Source organism: Periplaneta americana, chromosome 5, assembly GCF_040183065.1.
Source record: "Periplaneta americana isolate PAMFEO1 chromosome 5, P.americana_PAMFEO1_priV1, whole genome shotgun sequence".
NCBI classification, from domain to species: Eukaryota; Metazoa; Arthropoda; class Insecta; order Blattodea; family Blattidae; genus Periplaneta; species Periplaneta americana.
In genome coordinates, this window is record NC_091121.1 from 21,894,175 (window position 1) to 21,916,253 (window position 22,079).

General features: G+C 35.5%; 1 protein-coding gene and 1 non-coding gene across 2 annotated transcripts in view; both read right to left on the bottom strand.

Annotated features, from left to right (window-relative positions):
• The window catches only part of LOC138700578 (neurotrimin-like), a 229,562-nt gene that overhangs the window by 182,922 nt on the left and 24,561 nt on the right, over positions 1–22,079 (bottom strand). Inside the window, exon 3 of the mRNA XM_069827160.1 lies at positions 10,497–10,705. Within this exon, the coding sequence (XP_069683261.1) occupies positions 10,497–10,705 (209 nt within the window). The remainder of the gene's footprint in view (positions 1–10,496; positions 10,706–22,079) is intronic.
• TRNAN-GUU (transfer RNA asparagine (anticodon GUU)) lies at positions 14,853–14,924 on the bottom strand. The gene has a single exon. It is a non-coding gene; the product is annotated as a tRNA-Asn (tRNA).

A 22,079-nucleotide genomic window follows, 5' to 3' on the forward strand; every position in this document is an offset into this window, starting at 1 on the left:
TGTCAGTGAAATTTGTCATAGTGCCAGTGCAGTGAGTGAGATGAGAGTGAAGTGAAAAATTATAACTACCAATGTGAAACTTATGTAGGGCCTATACATATGTAGGTTGTAATGAAAAATTAGATTCACTTATTAATTAGGTTATTTTATGTATTATTATTAATTGTGATTATTGTGTATTAATTAAGTTACCACTCTCACTTTGAGAGAGGAACATAGGTTAAGGGTGTTTGAGAATAAGATGCTTAGGAAAATATTTGGCTCTAAGAGGGATGAAGTTACAGGAGAATGGAGAAAGTTACACAACACAAAACTGCACGCATTGTATTCTTCACCTGACATAATTAGGAACATTAGATCCAGACGTTTGAGATGGGCAGGGCATGTAGCACGTATGGGCGAACCCAGAAATGCATATAGAGTGTTAGTTGGGAGGCTGGAGGGAAAAAGACCTTTAGGGAGGCCGAGACGTAGATGGGAAGATAATATTAAAATGGATTTGAGAGAGGAGGGATATGATGATAGAGAATGGATTAATCTTGTTCAGGATAGGGACCAATGGGGGGCTTATGTGAGGGCGGCAATGAACCTCCGGGTTCCTTTAAAGCCAGTAAGTAAGTAAGTAAGTAAGTAAGTAAATAAGTAAGTAAGTAAATAAGTAAGTAAGTAAGTAAATAAGTAAGTAATTATGTAAGTAAGTAAGTTACCACTGACACCGAAAGTTTGCCGGCTTGCAATGTAAATAAATACATACCTACATACATAATGTAATTTTTTAATGAAGTCCATTATTTTCTTCATCTGTGTCCACTTACACCATCCTTTGGAATTAAAAAAAATCTTGCAAAATCATTTGAACTAGGTACATAAAAATTACTAAAATGCAGATCACGCAGTGAATTTTTCTACTATCGACTGAATAACTCGCAATAGGAAAATTCAGTGCTTGGGATATCAAGCTATAAGCCATAAAACCTCAGTGACTTTCTATTTATTGAATCTTAGAATATATCGTCGTTGTTCCTGCAATAACTCCTATGTGCAAAATATACAATTTTTCAGTAGGAGGAAAAACATATTTATTCATTCTATGGCAACCGTACATTGGATGTGAATTCTTACATTTTCGAAAGAAAGAAAGAAAGAAAGAAAGAAAGAAAGAAAGAAAGAAAGAAAGAAAGAAAGAAAGAAAGAAAGAAAGAAAGAAAGAAAGAAAGAAAGAAAGGAAGAAAGAAAGAAAGAAAGAAAGAAAGAAAGAAAGAAAAAGAAAGAAAGAAAGAAAGAAAGAAAGAAAGAAATATAATTACATATAGGAGGTTTTATTATTTGCTGTGTCACTATTTAAGTTATTTAAAAGAGCAAAAATCTGAAAATCGATAAATATGTCACATAGGAGTTATTGCAAGAACAACGACGATATGAACGTGATCAACGGATTTGAGTGTTTTCATGCTTAGAAATAACTCTCTTTCGGTTAATTAAATATAAAACACAGCTGTTGAAAATATAGTTTTTCATAAAGATTCGACCATATAGAATAAATTGGAAGTGAAGTGTATCTTCAAAATTCTACCAAACGCATAACATAGTTTTCTACCCACAGTGGTTTTGTCGAACCATGAATTAGCAAAACTGCTTTAAGTAAAAACGTTTAAACAAGCTTAGGGGAGAGTTGGGTAGTATCGGACATTGGGTAATATCGGACAGTGAGTTTCTTTCATCTACCACCAGATGACAGTACCTGAATGACATGGTTACGTTTCTGTTATGTCGCATACAGAAACGTAACCATGTTATCCAGGTTCTACCGTCTGGTGGTAGATGAAAGAAACGCATTGTCCGATATTACCCGATCTCCGATACTACCCACCTCTCCCCTAAACATATTTTTTTTCAATGATTAATATAGGAATACCGCACACTCATCTAGAATGACTAAAAAAACGCTGTACAGCATGTTTCAGCGGGTTCAAACATAATTGAACTAAAATAAATAAAAAAGTACAATACGATAACGCAAGTTGAAACATGATTGAGCAAAAAGCTAAAGCAATAAACACAGTACAGCAAGTTTCAGCAGAGCGGGGACTTCTCCTAGGACGAACACTAACCACAGTTCGAAAGCAAAACATCCGTAAAGATTTGTGGCATTTTTATGCTTTATATCTAGTTTTTTATGGCGGAGATATCTCTTATTTCGCTGAAAAAATCACTCTTGGGTGCGTTAGATTTGTAGCTACAAATCCTACCGCTTGATCTACAGCAAAGGACAAGCTGTATACGCGTGTGAATTTTTGTATTTCAAAATGATAGCTATAAAAACGACACTAATGAGAATATTTAGACATAAAAGGGATTAACTAACAGAGGGGGAGGAAACTAAGTTCGCAGTAGTAAAGTTTATGATTACTGTTAATAAATCAGGAGGGTTTAAAACATGTGTGATGTACTGCGTCAGGGGGAGGGGGAAGGAATTCGTAGTTTCGATTGAATGCGAGGGTTCGCAGCAGGGAGGCAACAATACATTACAACCGGTATTAAACTTGTATGCAGTACAACAGGCACCGTTAACTGGTTGCCCCTATTGCGCCCCCTTGTTTGCTCAGCGCCTGCTTGCTAGAAAACCAGGAGAGAGGGAAGCATACTCGTAGGAGAGCACATGTTACAGCAGTGGCAATCACATGGCGGGATACTCATAGATTTACAAAGACCGACATTATTTTTTTTTTCGGAATATGTCTCTCTCGTGTTAAATTCTATCGTACCTCGTTAACATGTTTCGGCCAGTTATGAGCCTTCTTCAGAACTGGTTGTTGCTGGTCTTGGCGCCTTTTTTGTTTTGTTTTTTTTTTGTGGGGGTGTGTTTGTGTAGTGTAATGTGGAGCCAAAGAGTGTGTGTGTTCTGAAATTGAGTTGTGTGTTGAGAACTTCATTTGGATGTGTTTTTGTGTGTCTGTATGTTTCGTATTGTTCTAGTGTGTTTAGTTTCTGGCTTTTTGGTTGAATGTGTAGAATTTCCATGTTTGTGTTGATGTCTCTGTAGGTGTGATTAGCATTTGTGACGTGTTCTGCATATGTGGATGTGTTTTGTAATTTTGTTATGGCTGTGATGTGTTATTTGTAACGTGTTTGAAATTATCTCCCTGTCTGTCCTATGTAGAAGTTGTTGCAGGTGTTACATTTGAGTTTCTATACGCCTGTGTGGTTGTATTTGTTTTTTGTGTTGTTTGTGTGTTGAGATGTTTTTGTAGAGTGTTATTTGTTCTGTATGCGATGTTGTAATTTAATTTCTTGAATGAGGTAGCAATCGTGTGTGTTCTTCTTTTCGTATGTTAGTGTGATGTATTTTTTGTGTTCTTGTGTTTGTGTTGTATTCTTATCTTTTTTTGTGATTATGTTTTGTGTTTCGTATTATGTTGTCTATTATGTTGGGATTGTATCCGTTTTCTTGTGCTATGTATTTGATTGTGTATGTTGAGTAGTCTGTGTACCATTGTTCGGAATGCAGCTTGTTTGTGTTGTGTGGGGTGGTTGGATGTGTTGTGTATGTGTGTTGTTGTTGTTGTTGTTGTTGTTGTTGTGAGTTTTCTGTAGACTTTGAATGTGTGTTTGTTGTCCACTTTTGTTATTGTGATGTCTAGAAAATTTATGGATTTGTTGTTTTCAATTTATAATGTGTAATGTAGCTTTGGGTGTATTTTGTTTATGTGTTGATGTAGGTTTTGGATCTGTCTTTTGTTTCCTTTGTATAGTATTAGTATGTCATCTACGTATTGTGCCAATATATGATGGTGTCTGATTGTTTGTTGTTGTCTTTGTTTAGTAAGTATGTCTGTTCTATGTGGTGTATGAATATTTCTGCTAGTATGCTGGAAATGGATGATCCCATGGGTAGGCCTTCGGTTTGAGTGTAATATTTGTTATTTTATGTATTTTTTTTCAGAGTTTGAAGTTATGAATAGTTTTGGCTGTTGAATTCGCTGTATAGTTTCAAGCTAGTCTATCTTGCAAAACTGTTTCACAGTAATCTGGAGAATTTTACAAACAAATTTATTTTCTAGCCAGTATGTCTATGCAGTGTACAGGACTATATTTTTTTAAGTATGTGTCCAAGACTAACCTAAATAAATTTAGTGTCAAACAGTAACTATTTTTCCATTACTTTTCGAGTACTCTGTTATATGGACATAGAACTATTGTGTTGTTACACATTATTTTTAGGATGAGTATTGAATTAATATTTGAGGAGAAAAATTCGCTCCGGCGCCGCGGATCGAACCCCGGTACTTGGTTCTACGTACCAAGCGCTCTGACCACTGAGCTACGCCGAAGTTAATCCACAGCACCGGACCGAACCCTCCTCCTTCAATGTTTCCCTTTGTAGCCTGATTCCAAGTTAGGCATATATGTTGACGTATATGTCCAATGTCAACTGCCATTATACTAGGAGCGCACTCAGCTGAGTGACTTGTTTGGCCGGGATTCCGCAGTTACGTGCACAGTAATCTGAACAAATATATGCACTGCAGCTATGAAAATATTATAGATTTATTAATTTGTCCTACAGAATAATATCTGTAATATTGACAATTAATATTTGAGGAGTCTGGCCACAAAAGGGAAACATTGAAGGAGGGTGTTCGGTCCGATGCTGTGGATTGAATTCGCCGTAGCTCAGTGGTCAGAGCGCTTGGTACGTAGAACCAAGGACCCGGGTTCGATCCCCGGCGCCGGAGAGAATTTTTCTCCTCAAATATTAATTGTCAATATTACAGATATTATTCTGTAGGACAAATTAATAAATCTATAATAAGGTAGGTGTCCCTGATATGGCCATGCAAAGGTTTGAGAATTTTTCTGGCCGCCATTTTGAAAAAAATGTAAACCACTTTTTTCTTACTCGTTCTCAGTCTAATGGACTTTCTTAAAACAATTTCCTTTCCCCATAAAAATAGCTTTAATTGTCCAAAAAGTCCCAAATTCCAAAAGTCTACCTAGTGGCCATATCAGGAACATGTTCACATGATATGGCCACCCTTGTTCCATGTTCAACAAATCGTGATTGTTTTCAGTTTGATAGCGCAGTTGTGCTAAAATTAAATCATTTTTGTGTAAAATGAATAAACATTACACTTAATAATCTTTTTTATAATTCAAAAGTGTAGTCAAAACAGGTTTTTCCATAAACAAATTACGTTGTTTTTCTTAAAATACAACATTTTTGCGTAATCCCAGCTATAAGGCATATAAATTTTCAGGTGAAAAAATAAAAGTGAAATGAACTTGATATGGCCATGGTGCATTTGATATGGCCATATCAGGAGCAGATAAGCTTTCACGAAAATCGTTTGATTATGAACAACTCGTAAAAGATACGCCATCAACTACAACACCAATCAACAGAATATTAAAAACTGAATGGAGTACTATGGTTTTCATGAAACAAGTCTTTGAAAAACATGCATAAAACAAAGGAGACTTACCAGAGAAAAATATGAAGAGGTCACATGAAAACCGCAAAACAGGCAACTGACGCCATATTGCTCAACCTGACTGAATGGAAAACGATCAAATGATATATCAGGATGCCCTTTCACTGGATGCTGCTGCAATTTATTGGAGTTTTTGATTAACTCACAATAGGGGGGTGGCCATATCAGGAACATGGCCATAACAGGAGCACCCACCTTATGATTATTGAATGTCACGTGTAGCGTTCCCAGAAAACAGACTTGTACGAGCTGATTGTAAAAATAAACAGTGGTGTACAGATACACGGACGGACAAATAGACAGACAAATAAATAGATTGTCGAAAGGAATTTGTCCGTATCAGGAATAATGAAATCGTACACATCCGAAGAACTTCTTTCAAATTGAAAATAAAGTCAAGATATTACTTTTATTACACACAGCGAGATTAGATTCAGACGGTCTCTCAGTTTTTCAAATGTTTCTAACTAAAATAAATTGTTGTGTGTTTCCCGAGCTCTTCACAGTACGTTGCTATTTGGGTCAGAGCATGGATACGCAGAAATAGAAAGGTGAGGAGAAAATTACATCGGCCCCATAAAAACTTATATCAAGAGATCTTATTAACTTATTTTCGTCTCATCTTCTCTTCCTGAGTATGCTTGACTCGGAACCATGTAACAGCATACTAAAACTTTACATAGAATTTTAAGAAAGTTTCTTTCCTCAACTATTTAATTTAAATTTCATTTTACTGTGCTATATATTCAAAGAGTTCCAGTACATTCTGGAGCTCGAAATCTGTTCTTGGAAGAAAATAACAATATTCATCTACCATTCTGCATATAGCGTCCCAGTTTTCCGTGAATAACATTTATTTCAGCTAGCATGATTCAAGTAAATTAACCCTAATTATTTAGTAGGGGAATATGTACGTGACATAAAAATAAAGGTACAGAAGTAACATTTTTCTTAAAAATACAAGTTTCGGATATATCGTGTTACATGTCAGAAAAATTACACTGTATTGCGTACAAGTAAGAAATAAAATGTCACTGCGTTGTCGGTCTGCCACGCAGGCTGTTTTAGGTTCGAGTTCCAGCTAGACTTCGGATCCTTCGTCAAAAAACCTACTGGGTGTTCATTTCAAAGTGTGTCATGACGTCACTGTTGTGAGTCAGCGATTTGAAGCGAGTTTCAGCTTTTATGTCAGAGAAGTTGCCTATTAATCAAGGCGTTCAATCTGAACTTGAGAACGTGTACGGTATAACTTGAACGTCGTAGCAACGTCTTTCGAACTGTGTTTTGCGCGGGCAAGTCTTACGCAGGGTATTTGTTATCATCGGTTGCGTACGGCAACATTCCACAACACAAATCAAATGCTCCGTGTCCATGTTGACCGTTCAAATTAATGTCAACATATACTGTACGTAAGTAATCGTCTTAACCCTCTTCCCATATCCCGACGCGACAGTAAGAAAAAAACTCTCCTCAGTAGATGTTTCGAAACAGTTCACATTCCTGCCACTACCGGCGTCACCGTACGTATCCTTAAGTACGCTTCAGAATGAACGCCGTACTTTCTAGGCAACTTCTCTGGCACATAGGTAATACGCCTGTGCGAAAATGTAGGAAGATTGAATTGTCTAGGCTCATCGACTAGCCATATGACGGCATACAGCGAGCCATGACACACTTTGAACTGAACACTCAGTATAGGCCTAGGCCTAGTAACACTTTTGATAAACAAAATCTTAGTTGCTCTTTTATCAGAATCTTTCATTTCCCCAATATGGGCATTGATATTTTTCACGATTCCATTACAATTTGAACAGCATTTCTCCGTTCTTCGGCCGAGGATATGCGAAAGAGGCTAGCACAGGGGGCATATAGATTTGCCAGCATGAGCTCGGGATACACAGCGTGTCTTAGCACGATCGACTGTAATCGGTAAGAATCTTCATACCTTGGGGATTAGGCCTATAGTTACTTGCCACCATAGGTTGACATCCGCTCAAGAGCTCCCCCTTGCCTCAATTCACACAAAAATGAAATACACTGTATAGATGGCACAAAGAATCGAAATGTCTCTCAGTGCGAAAAAAAATAGCACCACAAAAGTACCGTCTGCTTCGGAAAAAAAAAATGCAATTTCACCAGTTTCTGAATTCTGTCAAAGTGTTGAAATATTACTGTGTCATATGCCACTGACTGAAATCAATAATTATTGCATACAATGGATATATATTTATTTACTTACAAATGGCTCCCACAGAACCCGGAGGTTCATTGCCGCCCCACATAAGCCCACTATTGGTCCCTATCCTGAGCAATATTAATCCAGTCCCTACCATCATATCCTAACTTCCTCAAATCCATCTATGTTTCGGCCTCCCCAAAAGTCTCTTTCCCTCAGGTCTTTCAACTAACACTTTATACGCATTTCTGGATTCGCCCATACATGATACTTGCCCTGTCCATCTCAAACGTCTGGATGTAATATTCTTAATGTTAGGTGAAAAATACAATGCGTGCAGTTCTACGTTGTGTAACTTTCTCCATTATCCTGTAACTTCACCTCTCTATGCCGCAAGTATTTTCCTAAACACCTTATTCTCGAACATCCTTAACGTCTCTTTCTCTCTCAAAGTGAGAGTCCAAGCTTCACAACCATACAGAACAATAGGAAATATAACTGCTTTATAAATTCTAACTTCTAGTTTTTTTTTAAAGTAGACTAGACGACAAAAATTTCTCAACCGAATATAATAGCAGGCATTTCCCATATTTAATCTGCGCTTAATTTCCTCTCGAGTTCCATTTATATTTGAAGAGTTCGCGGGGAAAACGACGAATGTCACATTTCTGTTAAGGATTAGATAATGATCTAATTGAGTCTATAACTGCAAGATGTAGTGCTGTTTCTATAGAAAATAAAGGAAAGGATTACTGTATTCGTGGTGCTAATTCTCCTTTTTACCATTTTTTATAAGAACAACTTTAAATTTCGTAGTGATCCATGAATTAGATAATGATATTACTTACTTACAAATGGCTTGACATTAACCTTAACAAAACTGTGACATTAATCGTTTTCCCGCGAACTCTTCATTTGTTATTACTGCTCCAAGATATTTGAATTTTTCTACCAGCATAACGAATAAATTTCCAATTTTTATATATCCATTTCGTACAAAGTTCTGGTCACGAGAAATGATCATATACTTTGTTTCTTCGAGATTTAGTTCCATACCTATCTCATTACTTGCTTCAAGCAAAATTCCTGCGTTTTTCCTATTTGTTTGTGGATTTTCTCTAATGAATATATAGCTTCACAAAATGATCTATCATTCACGTATTTGGGACAAGTACAAGGACAAATAAATCTATATATATAATTTGAACTGGTAATGGAAATTACGGGAAAACGGCTGAACGGATTTTAATAAATGGCCCCTCATTTTGAAGCTTGGAACCCAAAGTTTTTCGGAAAAGTAGTAGTTTTCAGTGAAATGTCAATTTTCCGACATAATTTTCCTATTTTCCAAAATCCATCTGTTGTCAGTTTTAAGAACTAATTTTATCGAATCACGGCAGACTTGATTGAATTTCAGAACAAAACACAAACTACAATAAACAATAGGCTATTACACGAAGGCCAAATATTCAAATCTACGAAACTTGAGGTGGTTTGATGACATTATTATCATTAGAAATTAAATATCTATTTTTCATTAATTGTACATAATATTGATGCTATATTGATGACATGAAAGTGAAACGTTTTGAGGTTATGTAAGTAAATGTAGAGAATATCTTAATTTAGATCTTCATTTCTATAATTTACTGAGTGGCTGCTATATATAACTACAAAACTTAAGTAAGATAATAATATTGTTATTAAAAATCAAATATTTTTATTCTTATTAGCCCAGTGGGGTTGGGTCTTTTTCATATACTTAATGGCGGTGTAGTGTAGATATTGATATGTGTCATTGTCTTCAGTATTGGCTCGAGAGAGCGCAAAAATTACAGTTCCTAAGGAAAGATCAAAAGGTATTACTTACTGATAAAATAAGAGGCCTAGAAAATTTTGTAGTCTCCAGATCATTTCAGCAAGATCTCTTAGTAGGATAAAATGATTTTACGCTCTACATTTCAAGTTCTACATGCAGCAGCTATGCGAAAATGCTATTGTTCGAAAGCTTAGGAAACCTAACTTTTTTTTAACTTTTGCCTACAATTCACAATGACCTGAAATAGCTACTGCTATCGTCCTGACAATGATACTTGCGTTTTCGCGTTGAAACTCAAAAACTGAAGTTGGATAGGTTCAAGAGAAAGTATTTGGCCTAAAAAAATCCATTCAGAGGGAGTATGTTTCATTATTATGAAAGCAAATAACTATTAAAAAGACAAGTATTCTTCATTGAAAATAAATCTGAAAAATTTTTATTCGAACGTCTAACGAACTTAGTTTGCAGCAGCATTTGCTGCACAAGCCACTAGTATGTGTATAAATATTACTTTGTAGTAGCGGTTGTTCTGTAAGTGAGTAAAATATTGTATAATATGATAGGGAACTATAAGAACGGCATATGTAACCGCCACGAATTCAACACTATAAACCTGAATTTTTATAAAAAATAATGCATTTTTGACAAAATGATATAAACATGAATATTATCAACTTCTGCAAAGCCTATATATTTCACTGAAACTTTCTGTTAGGCCTATACGCATTTAGCTGAGGTACATATGCAAAACATTTGAAAACAATTGAACCAGAACTATAGAAAATGTCAAATTCAGTCCCGGTGTCCCGTAAGTTCCAAATAAAATTCTGACCTTACTGAAGTTTTATAAAACTGACCTGAGTTAGAAACTGCTGACAAAGTTCCTGTTCTTTATAATTGGAAATCTAATCATCTGCTCAGATAAAAATCAGTAGCAATTACATTAACAGCTGAAAGGTGTATCTGTAATGCAATAAAGAAGATGAGAAAAGAGTGAATGTGTACTTACTGAGCACGGTGAGGTTGACTTTGGTGTTCCTTGTCGGCGACTTTTTGAAGTCGACCCGACACCTGTATATTCCGCCATCGGACTCTCTCACGCTCTCCACCGTCAACTTGGCGGGGCTTTCCGTATACCGGAAGAACGCTCTTCCTCCCAGAGCCTGTTCGTCTGCCCAGTGCTTCGCCTGCTCGAAAGATTTCCCCCGGGAATCGAAGCTGCAACATAGCATAAGGTTCAGAAGAGATATCGGTCGTGTGTCAATGTGGACTCTAGAGGTACATCTCTTACTCTACTCTAACTTGTTTTTCCTTTTTCTACATCCTCTCTTTTTCCCAAACTCCCAAATGATACATCAAAAAACGAGACCCCATATTGAAGCTGATAAAATAGAAATACTGTATCACATAACAGACTCTTATAGTCTCGGTGGAAGATATATAATCACAACTTCTATTCTTCATTTTCCAACCCACTGGTTTATAAACTGAACTTCGTCCAGTCCGCGGTCTTCAAACAACAATTCATTTTCTGGTTAAATTTTCTTTACATGTAAGAATCTTTGTAAGAGAGGTCTTTAATTAAAAAGTACCCTAAGAAATCTATGACAGTCTATATGAAAAGTAATGTACCATATACAGAGTGGAAGTACTGTAAATTTATGTAGGGTAAGAGAAGGTATTAACGCCGTGCAGGTTATAACGTCATCTAATATTTTATAATTAACTAGCCGTACCCGTGCGCTCCGCTGCACCCGTTAGAAATAAATATAAAGTAATTACATAATTAAAATAGGACATTTGATCTAGGGAACATTCGTGTTTGATAGAAGGATAAATCGTTTATTACGTTACTTAATTTAAATTGTATTAAAAAATTAAAATGCGATCATTTTGACACAGAGACCACTCATTTGGTCATAAAATACAGGAAACGAATGCCTATCAAGTTTTCTGTGCATAAGAAGCTATTTTAATCTTACCTGTCCTCGATTCACTCAGACGTTACTGTAATAACATTATAGCATTATGTCCATCTAGAGAAACTACACTTTCCAATGGTGAATTAATAATTAATTATACAAATCGGTTAATTTAGCTTCCGATATTACTTCATACAAACACAGAAACATTCTCTGTAGGCTGTGTTTCATAGCTTTCGATTGTTGTTGTCCGAGACCCCTTATAGACGAAGTCATTTGTTTTTTATTTCGTTACACCGCCTTAGATGGCGTTGTTATTGTAATTTTGAAACTCATTTATCTAATTAAATATCAGTCCTATCAAAAATTTTCATGGAATAAAACTTATCGGAAATTATTTTTAAAGAAACGTTTGTTATGCAATATTTTTCATGAAAATTAATAAGAAGGGAGATATTTCGATTTATTTAATTCAAGCCCCCTTACAACCCCCTTTTAAATAAAGTATTTTGAATGCCATATAGCCTAAATTCTAAGTTACAACGAACTTAATTTATATTCCAATTTTAATATAAATCGGTTCAGCCATTGTCACGTGAAAAGGTAACAAACATACAGACAGACAGACAGACAGACATACAAACAAAAATAAAAAAAAGCGATTTTCGGTTTCAGGACGGTTAATTATATATGTTAGGACCAATTATTTCTGGAAAATCGAAAATTACCAGAAAAATTTCGGCTACAGATTTATTATTAGTATAGATTAGGCGTACGTGAAAATCTGCGTTGGCAGAGAAATGTGGTGTTCAGAGGAATCTTTCTTAAACATCTGGAACCAACAATGAAACTGATTTGTCTTCAGTGTGAGTTTAACAATCTTTGAGTGAAGAAGTTCGCGTTTGAGCTGATCGTTCAGCAGCGTGAATATTGTATTCTGCATAAAGTAAGTACAAATAATTTAATTTGAAATGTAGTGAAAGATAAAATGTTATGAAAACTTTGTTTATATGTGTTTTTAAGGTTAGTGGAGTGATGTTGTGTTAAAATGTATAATATTACATTAATGTAATTATTAATTTAAAATAGAATTTGCGACTGCAGGTAACAACGCCATCTCGCTGCGTGAATAAATTTTGATTTAGTATGTAATAATTTGCTGATGATATGGCACTGTTAGCAGAAAAGGAGATGATACTACGGGATATGCTACTGGAGCTAAATGAATGCTGAGAGTAGTATGGAATGAAGATAAATGCCAACAAGACGAAAACCATGGTCATAGGAAGAAAAGTAAAGAAGGCAAACCTGCAAATTCTAAATGAGACATAGAGCAGGTGGACAGCTTCAAATACTTGGGGTGTACTAGAAGCAGTAACATGAGCTGCTGCCAGGAAGTCAAAAGGCGAATAGCAATGGCAAAGGAAGCTTTTAATAGAAAAAGGAGCATCTTCTGCGCATCTCTGGAGAAAGTGAAGTGAAGTGCTTTGTGTGGAGTGCAGCACTTTATGGGGCAGAAACATGGACATTACGACGAATTGAAGAGAAGCGAATAGAAGCATTTTAAATGTGGATATGGAGAAGGATGGAACGTGTGAAATGGACAGACAGAGTAAAAAACGAAGCTGTGTTGGAGAGAGTGGATGAAGAAAGAATGATGCTGAAACTGATCAAAAAGAAGAAAATGAATTGGCTAGGTCATTGGTTGAGAAGAAACTGCTTACTGAAGGATGCACTGGAAGGAATGGTGAACAGGAGAAGAGTTCGGGAAGAAGAAGATATCAGACGATAGACGACATTAAGATATAAGGATCATATGCGGAAACTAAGACTGGAAAAAGTGGAGAATGCTGGGTTTGCAGTAAAAGACCAGCCCTTGGGCAGAGCACTATGAATGAATAAATCTTTAAAAGTCAACTGATAATCATACTGGCTGCTTATTTTGATGCTGAGCAATTATATATTGAATATTCAGAAAATGTAGTATCTCAACGTAGCAAGGTAACACGGAATGATGATTTCTATACTATGCATGATACTCAATTTGTGACAGAATATAGATTTTCAAAATAAGTAGGCCTAAAAATTTTGCAAGGACTTGAAACCAAACTTGAATATCCTACAAACAGAAATAGGTCACTTACTCCAATTCAGCACCTACTATTACCTCTAGATTCTATGCTACTGGCTCTTTTCAACTAACTATAGTCGATATCAATAGTGTTTCAAAATGCACAGTGAGTAAATATATCGAAAAGGTTTTAGCAGCAATGGCTTCTTTGAGATGACATTACATAGAATTTTCACATGGGCCTGAAGCAGAAAGAGTGGTTACAGAATATTATATGATAAGGAATTTCCCTTGCATTTTGGGTACAGATGACTACACACACATCTCTCTATTGTCACCATGTGGTCGTAATGCTGACATTTTTCGAAACAAAAAGTCATAATTTAGTAATAGAAATATAACCTTACCTTGTAATCATTATTAATCAATAGTATTCACCTACAATTTCCATTTTTCAACTTTTTGTTTATGAAACATGGCCTACTGTAACAGGTTATGATTTTACACATGTTTCATGACTTACTTTATTATACAGATTTCAAAGAATAATTTCAGCCAATCAAAATTACCTTGCACGTGCAAAATCATTACCAACTGCTATTGAGTAGTTAAAATAGCGTTAAAAACTGTTACAGTTAAGTGTTGGTTCTTTTAAACAAAATTATATTGAAGAAATGGAAAATAAAATCAACGAAACGTTAAAAATAAACAGGTTGTTACTCGTAATTCAACATTAGTTAAGACAAATTATACAATACTTGGAGAAACTGAGTATAAGAATTGTCTTTGACTCGGCTGCGTATTTATTTATTTCTTTATTTTATTTTATTTAGTTAACTTAATTTATTTAATTAATTTATTCATTCATTCATTCATTCATTTATTTATTTATTTATTTATTTATTTATTTATTTATTTATTTATTTATTTATTTATTTATTTATTTATTTATTGTGGTGTAGTAGGCCTTCTCTTCCACAACACCAGGAATACAAATACAATATTAGAAATAAACAGAGAAAAAAATACACTATGTACAAAGTAAAGCCACACAAAAATATACACAGATTGCAGTCGCACAAACTTTAAATGAGTGATTAAGTATCATAATTAATTGTATCCTAACTAATTAACTAACATAAACAAGAAACTTGTAATTTTAATCTAAATTAAAAAAGAAGAAGAAAAAAACACAAATCAATACTTCTAGCAATATCTAAAAACATATGACATTGGATAGCGACTACAAGGGACACCCTTCGTTAGCTGTCACACTCCTAGAACTATTTTGGGAATAAGTAACATCAGCAAATCAAGATTTCAGGTACAATTCCCTGTAAAGTTGATTTGAATAATTTCGAGGGAAAAATTGTTCCTGAGCCGGGTATCGAACCCGGGACCTTTGGTTTAACGTACCAACGCTCTACCACTGAGCTACTCGGGAACTCTAACCGACACCGATCCAATTTTTCACTCTTTTTTTTAGAGTTCCCGAGTAGCTCAGTGATAGAGCGTTGGTACGTTAAACCAAAGGTCCCGGGTTCGATACCCGGCTCCGGAACAATTTTTCCCTCGAAATTATTCAAATCAACTTTACAGGGAGTTGTACCTGAAATCTTGATTTGCATAATACACGTTACTGTTCGTTAACAGAAAACCACAATTTAAGTCACACGGAGTTAGTGTGCACTCGAAGTTGGTTGCTTGACGGTTGTCAGCCCACTTTGAGGTCTGTGGATATAGAGGGAAAAATTGGATCGGTGTCGGTTAGAGTTCCCGAGTAGCTCAGTGGTAGAGCGTTGGTACGTTAAACCAAAGGTCCCGGGTTCGATACCCGGCTCCGGAACAATTTTTCCCTCGAAATTATTCAAGTAACATCAGGATCGAGGCAGGAGCAGAGAAGACATAGAAATATGAACTGAATTAATAGGGCTGACAATTTTATTCATTGTGCCTGAAACTACAATAATCTTATTTTTAAATTGGTGTTTCATTGTGTAAATATATATTTAGAAGTATTGGGGCGAATGCTCACAAATCTGTCATACTCCCTTTGTCGTCAAAATAAGATTCACACTCATAAGTCCTGATTTCATTCACATGTTTGTCTACAGACTCAGGGCATGTGGTAAAACGGGAGAGAGTCGGTTGACAAGTGCCACATCTCAAAATACCTTGACGAGGTTTAATTATTCTTCCCATTTTACAATGCAGCTCACTTGTCAAGTGATCGTGTAAGTGCTAAAACACTCGCCTGTCCCACAGCCCATGCTTGTGACACCCTCCAATTAGACGGGACACAGAACTCTAGAGAGACCACTGTGGTGTTGGCGCCCCAGGACAGAAACACGTGCTCATTACGGGATATAGCGCGCCACTTCTAACATTGCTATAAAAGATGAGTGCATTTGCGTCCTTTGAGCGAACATATATTCATACAGAACTGAGTTTTGCTCCTGCTATTATTTTCACTCGAGATACTTTGAGATTAATATTCCAACCATTGATGGTGGAAGTGAACGCAAAGAGTGAAAAATGTGGCGACAAATTCAAATTATACGACATTTAAATAAACCTACGCTAATTGAATTTGTGTACTACAATGCTAACAATGTCGCTCCAACTGATCTAGGTGTAGAGCACTCTCTTCCGCTGTTCTTCAGTTGGTTCCCAAACAACATATCAACAACGTGAGTAGGTTCCCCATGTTAAAATATCAACAACGCGAGTAGGTTCCCCATGTTAAAATATCAACAACGCGAGTAGGTTTCCCATGTTAAAATATCAACAACGCGAGTAGGTTCCCCATGTTAAAATATCAACAACGCGAGTAGGTTCCCCATGTTAAAATATCAACAACGCGAGTAGGTTCCCCATGCTCAAATGAGTACCTCCGTGGAAAAATTATGGATGTAACATGTTGCCCATCAAATATCAACAACGCGTGTAGGTCCCATCGCTGTGTGGGACGGGATGTTAATCGATCATGTAGCACAGTAGTGGCAGTGTTCAAATATCAACAACGAGATGAGGTACTTGTTATTGCCTATAACGACACCTATAATAATCGATCATGACACGTGGCTTCATCTACGTTAAAATATAAATACCGATCATAAGTTTCAGTGATCAGCAGAGTAGTAGCAGTGCAAGTACAGGACATGTTTGTTACAAATTTTTACCAGTAGAGAAATAAAATTATGAAGTTATTCGATGGTGCTTGTCAGCCAAGCACAAAACTTTTTAACCAGCCTACTACCGTAGACAGCAGTTGACAGTCCTAAGTCTGTATAAAATGGAAAGGGAAATTTTTCTGGCTTGGTCTAGCGCGGGAACCAACTGCAGTACACAGATGAAATCAACCTGGAACCAACTCGGGTATAGCTCTGGGACGAACTGGGAACCAAGTCGCAGATTTGGGAACCAATTCCAGTACGCCCCTCTCTTCTAGACCCAAGGGTTGCTGGTTCAAATCCGGAATGAGTCAATATATTTTTATCAGGATACAAAAATACGGAGCGCAAATGCTCCAGGAGGAATTTCAGTCTGTTGGAGTTTTCCGGCATGTTAAAGGCCATCAATCCTAAATTAAAGCCTCTGCACTAAATTTATCCTCTCTTGCGTACTAGTAATATCTTATTTACATTCTACGTGGCTTTTAAACCGATCTTACCACTTGTCTCTTTCGGCAAATAAGTGTAACTAAATTTCTTGTAGATATTGAAACCTCCGCTGGGGGGTACGTATCAGAGAGCTGCAAAATAGCGCTTACAACAAGTTTAGATTCGAGCGGTTAGAGAAAATCCGCCAAGGTCGAGGAACCGACCGAATATTCGATTTTCAACCAGTTGCTCCTTATGTTTAGCAGATAGACAGAACACCAGACGCACTTCATCATACATGAAACCGACATTTTCTGTACACAAACGGAATAACAATTAAAGGAAATTTACTTTAAAAAAATGCGTTTGGTTGATATAGGTCTACAATTATTGATTGGACACTGAAATATATTTATCTTCATAACTAATATATAAATGAACAAATGGACACTGGTAACAACAAAGGAATTAAGTGTAATGCATAATATGAAATCTGGCGTGTAAAGAAATGCAATAATAAAATAAATTACAATTACTTTCTACAGATAGTCTATCTTTCATAGCTTTCGATTGTTGCTGTCCAAGGTCCCTTATAGATGAAGTCATTTGTTTTTTAATTCATTACACGGCCTTAGATGGCAGTTATTTTAATTTTAAAACTCATTTATCCCATTAAATATCAGTCCTATCAAAATTTTTCAAGGAATAAAACTTATCGCAAATTATTTTTAAAGAACCTTGTGTTATGTAACATTTTTCAATAATAAGCGAGATATTTCGATTTATTTAATTCAAGCCCCCTTATAACCCCACTTTTAAATAATGTATTTTGAATGCCATATAGCCTAAAATCTAAGTTAAAACGAACTTAATTTATATTCCAATTTTCATCGAAATCCGTTCAGCAATTATCGCGTGAAAATGTAACAAACATACAGACAGACAGACATACAAACAAAAATTAAAAAAAAAGCGATTTTCGGTTTCAGGGTGGTTAATTATATATGTTAGGACCAATTATTTTTGGAAAATCTAAAATTACCAGAATAATTTCGGCTACAGATTTATTATTAGTATAGATTGTTTTGGTTTTCATCGGACATGTTGTGACGTCACTGCGTTGTGACGTCATTGGCGCCATATTGTGACGTCATAGTTTGTCCAACTTGACGAAAATTAAGCGATATCCTATAGTAAATGAATCCCAATTTCTTTGGGTGAAGGGTTACTGCATTGTAGAATAATAATAATAATAATAATAATAATAATAATAATAATAATAATCATAATAAAAAAGAAAGTAAAGGTATCCCCGTAACATGCCATGAAGACACTTGGGGGGGGGGCATGGAGGTAGAGCCCCATGCTTTCCATGACCTCGGCACTAGAATGAGGTGGTGTGGTCGGCACCACGCTCTGACCGACTTTTACCCCCGGGAAGGACCCGGTACTCAATTTTATAGGAGGCTGAGTGAACCTTGGGGCCGTTCTGAAAGTTTGGCAACGAGAAAAAATCCTGTCACCACCTGGGATCGAACCCCGGACCTTCCAGTCCGTAACCAGCTGCTCTACCAACTGAGCTACCCGGCCGCCTAATAATAATAATAATAATAATAATAATAATAATAATAATAATAATAATAATAATAATAATAACAATAATAATAATAATACGGAGCATGATTAACATGTCCGTCTTCTCTTCGGAAGGTCCAGAATTCGATCCCGTGGGTTCCCAAGACTCTCCAAGAGAATTCTGGGATTAATTACCAATTAAATTACATATGGATACGACCCCCTATAAGTAAAATAGGAAAAGGGAAGATGTACGTAAGTTTCCAAGGTGTTCTTTTGACGCAATGAGGAAGCATCGATCGCATGTATTCATTTCTTCTTTTGCGAGCGCGATTTCGAAAAAAAGAAAAACCAATGTCCAATTTCGAAGTGCAGAATCCGCGCACTCGCACAAGGCTTGACAGCCAATTTAACCCAATCAAAGCCCTGCGGACCCGGACTGCGTAACAATTTGCTCTGGCACGAGTCAATGCGGTGGCAGAGAATTGATCGAAAGATCGTTTAGAAGTGTAAGCATGAATTATTCCCTTCTTTAAAGGGAGGTGGGGAGAAATGTGTTCGAAGCAGGTCTTTGTGGAAACTTAACAGGTAGAGGATAAAAAGAGGGCATTGGGAGATAACCATTTTCTGTCTTATTTCTTCTTTCAGTTCTGTTACATTTCGATTTGAGTTTCTGGTTCGTTAAGCTCGATCTGCTGAAAGAAAGATCAGCTTTGCATTAACCCGTTCTCCCCCTCCCCTTTGAGCTACCTTCCCGCCACTCTTGCGTCTCATTCTCTCACTTGCATTTCCAGGTCTCGTCTCTATCAAGTATCCACTAATTATATTGATCGATACATTAGTGACAGTTTTCATACATCCTCCTTCTAATCGATGTAGCGATGTAGTTATAGAATCTATCTAGAGTCTTTTTTTTTTAATATATTTTTCAACTGAGATCTATACTAATAATAAATCTGTAGCCGAAATTTTTCTGGTAATTTTAGATTTTCCAAAAATAATTGGTCCTAACATATATAATTAACCACCCTGAAACCGAAAATCGCTTTTTTTAAATTTTTGTTTGTATGTCTGTCTGTCTGGATGTTTGTTACCTTTTCACGTGATAATAGCTGAACGGATTTCGATGAAAATTATAATATAAATTAAGTTCGTTGTAACTTAGATCTTAGACTATATGGTATTCAAAATCCGTTATTTAAAAGGGGGATTATAAGGGGGCCTGAATTAATTAAATCGAAATATCTCGCTTATTATTGATTTTTGTGAAAAATATTACATAACAAAAGTTCCTTTAAAATCATTTGCGATAAGTTTTATTCTTTGAAAAATTTTGATAGGACTGATATTTAATGAGATAAATTAGTTTTGATATTAAAATAACTGTCATCTAAGGCGGTGTAATGAAATAAAAAAAACAAATGACTTCGTCTATAAGGGGCCTTGGACAACAACAATAGAAAGCTATGAAACACAGCCTACAGAGAATGTTTCTGTGTTTATATGAAGTAATATTGGAAGCTAAACAAACCAATTTGTATAATTAATTATTATTTCACCATTGGAAAGTGTAGTTTCTCTAGATGCACATAATGCTATAATGTTATTACAGTAACTTGTGAGTGAATTGAGGACAGGTAAGATTAAAGTAGCTTCTTATGCACAGAAAACATGATAGGCTATTCTGTATATTCGTTTCCTGCATTTCTTAAAATAATGTTTGTGTTAGTTACATCCGTTATCAACACACTTTTATATAATATAATATAATATAATATAATATAATATAATATAATATAATATAATATAATATAATATAATATAATATAATATAATATAATATAATATAATATAATGTAATGTAATGTAATGTAATGTAGCGTAGCGTAGCGTAGCATAGCATAGCATAGCATAACATAACATAACATAATATAATATAATATAATATAATATAATATAATATAATATAATATAATATAATATAATATAATATAATATAATTTAAGTTATTTGAAGGGTTCAGAACCATAGTGGGCCAAGCGCCATTTACTGAGTACGTAGAAAACAAGGGTTAAAATTAAGTTATTACCATAATTCAATAGAAACATATAGCAAGTAAAATAAAGTATACACATTAAATCTAAATGATGTCAATGTTCATTAAGCTATGGTTGCATGTAATAAAAATTAAGAAACATATTAAAGGAATTGTCATTGCACCAAATGAGTGGTCTCTGGACCAAAATGATCGCATTTTAATTATTTAAATACAATTTAAATTAAGTAACATATTAAACGATTTATCCTTCTATCCAACACGAATGTTCCCTGGATCAAATGTCCTATTTTAATTATGTAATGCTTTATATTTATTCCTAACGGGTGCAGCGGAGCGCACGGGTACATCTAGTAGATTAATAAAAATGTTTTACATGCACAGTAAAATACCAGTATATCAGAATTCTAGGAACCTCTGAAATTACTTCGTTAGTATGGTGAAATCTCGTTTTACGGAAAAGAAAAAGAAAACATGCGTGTTCATTTATCTTTACTTACGCCATAAATTCTTCATATTTTTCATGTAAGTCTGGAAAATATTCTTAAAAGAAGTAAAAAGCTTAACTTTCACTGCATTTGAAAGAAAAAGTCTAAAGAAAAGCATAAGAAAAGTAGATACAAATTTCCAAATTTTATTAAACACTTTGTAGTAAAAGAGTTGAAATGCTGTTTGGGAAGCCGTGTTATGTGATTAGTGATTGGATGCTGTTCTAGGAAGAGTGGATGAAGAAATAATGTTGCTAAAACTGATCAGGAAGAGGAAAATAAATAGGGTGGGTTACTGGCTAATAAGAAACTGTCAGCTGGAGGATGCACTGGAAGGAATAGTGAATGGTAGAAAAGTTCGGGGCAGAAGAAGGTATCAGGTGAAAACAACATTAAGATACATGGATTGTAGGCCTATGCCAGGTCTAAGACGAAGGCGAAAAAGAGGGAGGGATTGGAGAATGTTGGGTTTGCAGTGAAAGACTTGACCTTAGGTAGAAAACTATGAAGGAATGTATGAATTCTCATTTAAGATCTATATGCAGTAATTGTAATTGCACTATTATCTGCAACGCCCTAAGGCCAAAGAAAATTGTAAACAAGGGCAGGACTCACACAAAGTTACACTTTTTATTGTTTAATATTATGAATGTATATTGATTACCCCGATAAATCGCAATATAGCGAACGCCAGTAGGGGAAGTTATCCCCACACACATGAAATGTGCATTCGACACAACACTCACCTATCACGTAGAGTGTCTGGTGAGCTAGTAGGGGAAAAGTGGAAAGGGGTCGTGGGCGGAGCTTAGCGTTCGCTGTATTACGATTTTACCGATTACCCTTTCTGTTCCAATTGCAACGCTCGTGATGTTGCA